The 6347-nt window shown below is 43.8% G+C and overlaps 1 protein-coding gene across 4 annotated transcripts in view; it reads right to left on the bottom strand.

The window, feature by feature from the left end:
- Positions 1–206: 206 nt before the first annotated feature.
- Positions 207–6347, bottom strand: part of LOC124253453 — a 28933-nt gene continuing 22792 nt past the window's right edge. For all 4 annotated transcript variants that reach the window (XM_046687232.1, XM_046687255.1, XM_046687247.1 and 1 more), the window contains 5 exons: positions 6163–6320; positions 4378–4511; positions 3634–3773; positions 2391–2502; positions 207–314 (listed from right to left, as the gene is read on the bottom strand). In XM_046687232.1, coding sequence (XP_046543188.1) covers positions 4444–4511; positions 6163–6320 — 226 coding nt within the window. In that variant the 3' untranslated portion in view covers positions 207–314; positions 2391–2502; positions 3634–3773; positions 4378–4443. The remainder of the gene's footprint in view (positions 315–2390; positions 2503–3633; positions 3774–4377; positions 4512–6162; positions 6321–6347) is intronic.

The following is a 6347-nucleotide window of genomic DNA, read 5'->3' as shown; positions in this document are numbered from 1 at the left end:
GGTCCAGATTCGATTAATTACGGACCACCGCCATATAGCTGGAACTATACTGAGTGAGGCGTTAAACAACAACCAAACCCAAACCAGATTACCTCGGACAAGCATTTGCTGAAATGTAAGTATAAGGCAATTAGATGTACAGGATGTTGTTCAAGTCCAACTATCCATTTCTATGCTCACCTAGACAGGGTCTGAACTGGGGAGGGAAGCCGTCCTTGTTTCTCTGGAGGTAGGCAGAAAAGTTTGACATGGTACATGCTGTGTTTAGGCTTCCAGAGACGTTCATTGCACACATGGTCATCTGATACGGAATGCTGCAACGTAGACATGAGTCATAAGTCAGGATTCATGATGTTTTTCGTAATGTCCCGCTGTCAGTTCACAGAAATGCATCAGTTTTGTTCAACATTTTTTATGGTGCTGTATACAAATTCGGTGGTCTGCAATGTGTCATGTGGGCCTGGGCAGACAGTCAAACAACCACAACAGATAGTCAACATCCAGGACAGCCAGCGAAACAACCAGGGCAGACAGTCAAACAACCACAACAGATAGTCAACATCCAGGACAGCCAGCGAAACAACCAGGGCAGACAGTCAAACAACCACAACAGATAGTCAACATCCAGGACAGCCAGCGAAACAACCAGGGCAGACAGTCAAACAACCACAACAGATAGTCAACATCCAGGACAGCCAGCGAAACAACCAGGGCAGACAGTCAAACAACCACAATAGATAGTCAACATCCAGGACAACCAGGGCAAAACAACGAGGGTCAGACAGTCAAACAACAACAACCAGGACAGCCAGCGAAACAACGAGGACAGTCAGTCAAACAACAACAACATATAGTCATTGGCCAAGCCAGTGGCTTGGAGGATAGTCCTGAGGGATGCATCTTCACTGGCTCTGCAACCCTCAGGACCATCCTCCAAGCCAATGGCCGCGACCTACCCTCCAAAAAGCAGCTTGATAACGATGTAAGAATCTACATCAAAACGTTGCTCTATGCAATAAATAAGAAGTTGTCATCCATAAAGTTGTATGTTTCATTTTTTTAACCACACCAGATAGTCAACATCCAGGACAGCCAGCAAAACAAACAGGACAGCCAGTCAAACAACCAGGACAGCCAGTCAAAAAACCAGGACAGCCAGTCAAACAACCAGGACAGCCAGTCAAACAACCAAGACAGCCAGTCAAACAACCAAGACAGCCAGTCAAACAACCAGGACAGCCAGTCAAACAACCAGGACAGCCAGTCAAACAACCACAGCCAGTCAAACAACCAAGACAGCCAGTCAAACAACCAGGACAGCCAGTCAAACAACCAAGACAGCCAGTCAAACAACCAAGCCAGCCAGTCAAACAACCAGGACAGCCAGTCAAACAACCAGGAGCCAGCCAGTCAAACAGTCAAACAACCAAGCAGCCAGTCAAACAACCAGGACAGCCAGTCAAACAACCAGGACAGCCAGTCAAACAACCAGGACAGCCAGTCAAACAACCAAGACAGCCAGTCAAACAACCAGGACAGCCAGTCAAACAACCAGGACAGCCAGTCAAACAACCAGGACAGCCAGTCAAACACAACCAGGACAGCAAGTCAGTCAAAACAACCAGACAGCCAGTCAAACAACCAGGACAGCCAGTCAAACAACCCAGGACACCAAGACAGCCAGTCATTGCATTACAGCTTAGCCAAAGGAAGTTAGTCAAGCAACCAAGAAAGTCATCCATAAAGTTGTATGTTTCATTTTTTTAACCACACCAGATAGTCAACATCCAGGACAGCCAGCAAAACAAACAGGCAGCCAGTCAAACAACCAGGACAGCCAGTCAAAAAACCAGGACAGCCAGTCAAACAACCAGGACAGCCAGTCAAACAACCAAGACAGCCAGTCAAACAACCAAGACAGCCAGTCAAACAACCAGGACAGCAAGTCAAACAACCAGGACAGCCAGTCAAACAACCAGGACAGCCAGTCAAACAACCAAGACAGCCAGTCAAACAACCAGGACAGCCAGTCAAACAACCAGGACAGCCAGTCAAACAACCAAGACAGCCAGTCAAACAACCAAGACAGCCAGTCAAACAACCAAGACAGCCAGTCAAACAACCAGGACAGAAGAGTCAAACATTTACAGGCTCCTCTCACGATGCAACCTTTATTAAGTTTAACCTTAACCAATTATTTAACATTGCATTAAGGTCAGCTTAGCACTTTGTGAAAGGAAGTTAGTCAAGCAACCAAGAAAGTCAGTAAAACAATCAGTCACATCAGTTTACTCAATCTTCCAAATGTGAAGCTACTGTTTGTGACAGCAGGCACAGGTATGCTCCACTGGACACACCTTTCAGTTGTGGGTAATGTCTTAAAAACTTACCTGCAATTGTCCTCAGACTGCTTCAGTTTGTCGGCCTGACACATCGTGCGGAGCACAAACCCATAGTACGTGTCCTCCAAACATGGCGACTTTGTGGTAAAGGTAGGTGCAACTGCAAATGAATCAAATATATTGAGGATGCTAAAAGACCTTCCGTGTACAGTCCGTTTGAGACAAAATGATACCGACTAATTGCAATCTAACACAAAAACAAATCAACATAACAGAATCAAACCAACACGGACTGCAATAAAAACAACAAATTGCATACTTTGTGCCACAAAAATAATAAAGTTGTTTAAGAAACTGTCATCATTTATTTGTGCGTTTTCCCAGTTTGTTACAAGGGCGCATTGGCAACTAAAGGAACAGCGCGAAAAGCGAGATGCACGTGCGTTAACAGGTTCTCAACAAACTTTTGAGCTGGCGACATGACACGTACCCCAGCTGCACAGGCAGTGCGCTGAATGTACATAGTAATTGCATACTTGGGTCAAACCCTCTAATATTCATCCTTGAAGAAATCATAGACTTTGTAAATTATAGACTTTCATTTTCTCTCACTTTGTCAATCAGCAGTAATCACATGTCTCTGACGTCACTAATGCACGTGCATCTCGCTTTTCGCGCTGTTCCTTTAGTTGCCAATGCGCCCTTGTAACAAACATCATACGTCTAGTGATACTACACTGGTGTAATATTGCCGTAAAAATATTACACTGCAGTATCATCTACGGGTGAGTAATACAAAATACTGGAGGAATCTGCCTAAATGGGAATTATATGATTTAGCCTGGTCTTGACAAACGAGTTGTCAATGGTGTGAGGACAACCCAACAAAAGTACTAGAATCTGTACTTAATTGACAAATAGAGAATCTCACCCAAGTTTCCACTGATATCAATTATATGAACATGAGTTGTACTGAACACTGTACTACCATTAAACTTGCAGTGCAGCAATGTCATAGCATTGTGACGTCATCAAGATATTACACAGCAATATCTCCTGTGGAACACAGTTTTGGATGATAAAGTGAAATCCCAAATATAAGAATTGTCACGTGGGACCACTTTTCAAGCAGGTATTGTATGTTAATGTCCATGTCCCTTTTAGTGAATGATGTGCTGTGAATCAAGAAACTGAACCTGACAACGTGATTGAGAGTCAAGTTGCGGGAGGCTCATTCAAACTGCAGCATGTTCAACCAAGGCCGACTGTTATCCATCAAACATGAACTCACCACAAGTGGAAGGATTGAATTCTGACAGTTCATCCCTCATAATCTTGGAATTCTGGATCGCAATGTCGTGTATCTCTGTGGCATTGCAGCGGTATGAGTGCAGGGCATAGGTGAGGCACTGCACAAGGTCAAAGTACGCACTGAAACATAGAGGGATGAATATGCACCACATTGTCAAGTTAAATAAAACAGAAGGAAATGAGTGTCGTTAACTCTACATTGCAACCATATCATTGCAGCCTGTTCTGGACTAGGGTGCTGTTGTACAAGCAAGGTGATCGTAACTCCAATACCTTCACATAGTCTTATGACTGGCAAAGCGCTTGGGGTTGCTTTGTACAAAGGCACATAGGTCAGAGAGTAAGTTTAGTTTTATGTCACTTTTAGCAAAATTCCAGCAATATCATGGCAGGGGACACCAGAAATGGGCTTCACACATTGTACCCATATGGGGAATCAAACCCAGGTCTGCGGCGAGCACTTTAACCACAGGGCTACCCATCTGCCCCACTGGACCAGATCAACACATTTTCTCGGTATGATTACATGCAGTGAGCCTAAACATCTACCCAGGTAACTCTTACACCAGAACATTTACTTTAACATCTGCACTACTACAACACCACATAGTGAAATGAATTATCAAAACATTCAAAATATATACAAGCTATTGGCTTATGTAAACTATAAGAACTGAAGGGAGATCTGATCTTCCCTTTTCAGAATACAAAGTCCAAATCTTACCTGCATCTTTCAGAGTTGTTTCCCCTGGTGTTGTTCAGTTTCAGCACCAGTGGCAGGCAGTATATTTCAGCACTGTATCGAAGAGATGTGTAGTCCCGGGCAGGGTCGGTAGTAGTCAGGGGAGGTTATATTCCCTGTAAAGCAAACAGTGGCAAACACAGCTACAGAGTGTTTTCAGTTTAATGAACAGTCAAGCGCCGTTTACACGGACGTTTTGGTTACGTCTGAAAATCGTCCAAAGAGCGAGTTGTCCAGCTATCTGAATTTACCAAGAAACACGTTCTGGTGTTGCACAATGAAAATTTATTCTTTCAGATTTACACATTTAGCACACACATAATAAAAAAACAGGTGAGTGAGTGAGTTTAGTTTTACGCCGCACTCACCAATCTTCCAGCTATATGGCGGCGGTCTGTAAATAATCGAGTCTGGACCAGACAATCCAGTAATCAACAGCATGAGCATCGATCTGCGCAATTTGGAACCGATGACATGTGGCAACCAAGTCAGCGAGCCTGACCACCCGATCCCGTTAGTCGCCTCTTACGACAATCATAGTTGCCTATTGTGGCAAGCATGGGTTGCTGAAGACCTATTCTACCCCGGATCTTCACGGGTCATAAAAAACAGGTGATAAACAACAACATATTCTGTAATGGGATTGGTACACATAAACATGTAATCTCATGCTTCTTGGCTGCAGTCACACAGAGACGTTTGTGTTTTGCAGGTTGCTAGCCATGCTGAAGTCCTGACCACGGAATCATGATAACGCATATTATATCTGTCAGATGTATTCATTACTAACAAGACTCTTAATTGCATTTCCTCAATGCCAAATCGTACCGAGTGGGTTATGTGCTGACAAGTAATGAACAAAGACACACATCAAACGACTGCTGAGAAATAGCAGTGAACATAATAATCAGTTGTCTGGGTAATCGGGTCAACTCTCAAAGGAAGTAATAGGGAATGGATTGAAAAATCATTGTACGGGTCCGGAAGCGCGGAGTCCGAGTATGTGAGTACAATTAAAGAAGAAAAGTTTTGTTCCACTAGAAACTTGTGCGGAAGGAAGGCGGCATTTCCGGAAATATGTAGTCCGTGTAAACGGGGCTCGACTGTATTACAGTAACATTCATCATCATTGTCAGCATGATTGGGAAGAAAAGTTTGAAGTGAAACCACAAGCACAGCTACTACACATAAATGATGAGCATGGCCTCTAGCTCCATGACAAAGAGTATGGCTATGACTAGTAGAAGTAATGGTTCCATGGAGATACATTCCAGTCATATCACTTCAGATAATACTCAGTCAGAGCTGGGTGACACACAATTGTTGCCATCAGTGCTGGGTGACACACAATTGTTGCCATCAGTGCTGGGTGACACACAATTGTTGCCATCAGTGCTGGGTGACACACAATTGTTGCCATCAGTGCTGGGTGACACACAATTGCTGCCATCAGTGCTGGGTGACACACAATTGTTGCAATCAGTGCTGGGTGACACAAAATCCAAGGGCTGCATGACTGAGTGTCCCTAATCATCCATGAGCTGAATGACTGAGTGTCCCTGATCAACCAAGAGCTGAATGACTGAGTATCCCCAATCATCCATGAGTGTCCCAAGATTTCACCCAAGAGCTGAATGACTGAGTGTCTGGCATCACTAAAATTCTAAAATGACTATAAGTTTTCCTGAATGACCAACAGTTGAACGTTAGTGACATCCCCAGAATCTTCCTATGATCTAAATGTTTGCTTGGCTTACAATGACATACCTGCATAGCTTTCACAGTTATCAAAGTTGAGTGTTTTATTGTATTTCTGCAGGATGTAGGAGTTGTAGTAGAAGTTGTTGTGGAGTGTTGATGCACGACACTTCATCTCAGACTTTCCAAGCACCTCTTTCACACACTCCACCAAGAATGTCAATGACCTGCAGAAGGACAGAAAAACATATTTA

Source organism: Haliotis rubra, unplaced genomic scaffold, assembly GCF_003918875.1.
Source record: "Haliotis rubra isolate DU_JTF1 unplaced genomic scaffold, ASM391887v1 Scf1142, whole genome shotgun sequence".
NCBI classification, from domain to species: Eukaryota; Metazoa; Mollusca; class Gastropoda; order Lepetellida; family Haliotidae; genus Haliotis; species Haliotis rubra.
The sequence above is the reverse complement of the archived record's forward strand: the minus strand, read 5'-3'. Positions and strand labels throughout refer to the sequence as shown.